The following is a 1,209-nucleotide window of genomic DNA, read 5'->3' on the forward strand; positions in this document are numbered from 1 at the left end:
TGTGTGTGTGTGTGTGTGTGTGTGTGTGTGTGTGTGTGTGTGTGTGTGTGTGGTGAGATTCCTTTCCACCGTAGAGTAAAATGAGACTTAAGTTGTGTGTATTTGTGCGTTTGTGTGTATTGTGTATACACTGTAAAAACTGTCCATCTTACCAAGTTTTAAAATCTTATATCAGCCAAAAAGTCTTTTTSATCTTGTTTTCAGACTGATTTACTAAACAAGAACTGATTGTGTAAGAATAATCATCTTGTTTTCAGAATGTGTAAGATTATTTGTCTTGTTAGTCTGAAAATTTGACTCTAATTAAGTCAAAATATTCTGTTAATGGAGTAAAAAAATTTTACTTGGTAAGATTCTTGAAATACTTGATTTCACTCAATTTTTTCTTATTTCAAGAATCTTACCAAGTAAAATGTTCTTACTCCACTGGCAGAAATGTTTGACTTAATTAGAGTCAAATTTTCAGACGAACAAGACAAATAATCTTACACATTCTGAAAACAAGATGATTATTCTTACACAATCAGTTCTTGTTTAGTAAATCAGTCTGAAAACAAGATCAAAAAGACTTTTTGGCTGATATAAGGTTTTAAAACTTGGTAAGGTGGACAGTTTTTGCAGTGTATTTGAATGTATTTGTGTATATTGCAGCGTATTTGTGTATATTTGAGTGTATTTGTGTATGTTTGTGAGGAGGTCTCTCAGTGGGACTGAAAAAATAAAAGCATATTTAGTTTATTTCCTCACAGTGACTGCAGGTTGTGGAGCGTGTTGAAGACTTCAGCAGGAACTGATTTCAGCTGGTTGTTCTGCAGCATCCTGTTAAAACACAAACCAGGAAGTAAGAGCATCAGAGGTGTTTCAGCAGGTGGACTCCAGTGTTCAGGACTTACAGAACTTTCAGGTTGTAGAGGCCGTCGAACGCTCCTCTGGGGATGAAGGACAGATGGTTTCCCGCCAAACGYCTGAAACACAGAAATCTYTTTATTTTTATTAARCCTTTATTTAACCAGATAAGCCCCGCCCTCCGCCTCCGTCATCAGGTTTGCAGACGACGCCTCRGTGTTCGTTACAAACTGAGTCAGCCTGCAGAGGCCGTCCAGAGGTCAGCCGCTCTGCGTTCCTGCGGCGTCCTGTCGCCGCCATGACGTTTCTCACGCCGCCGTGACAAATATCACACACACACACACACACACACACACACACACA

The 1,209-nt window shown here is 39.0% G+C and overlaps 1 protein-coding gene across 1 annotated transcript in view; it reads right to left on the minus strand.

The window, feature by feature from the left end:
- LOC106532835 (leucine-rich repeat-containing G-protein coupled receptor 5A) overlaps positions 1–1,209 on the minus strand; it is a gene marked incomplete in the record, with an annotated part of 45,203 nt that overhangs the window by 27,841 nt on the left and 16,153 nt on the right. The window contains 2 exon segments of the mRNA XM_014028991.1: positions 747–819; positions 894–964. Coding sequence (XP_013884445.1) covers positions 747–819; positions 894–964 — 144 coding nt within the window.

Source organism: Austrofundulus limnaeus, unplaced genomic scaffold (genome assembly GCF_001266775.1).
Source record: "Austrofundulus limnaeus strain Quisiro unplaced genomic scaffold, Austrofundulus_limnaeus-1.0 Scaffold836, whole genome shotgun sequence".
Lineage (NCBI taxonomy): Eukaryota > Metazoa > Chordata > Actinopteri > Cyprinodontiformes > Rivulidae > Austrofundulus > Austrofundulus limnaeus.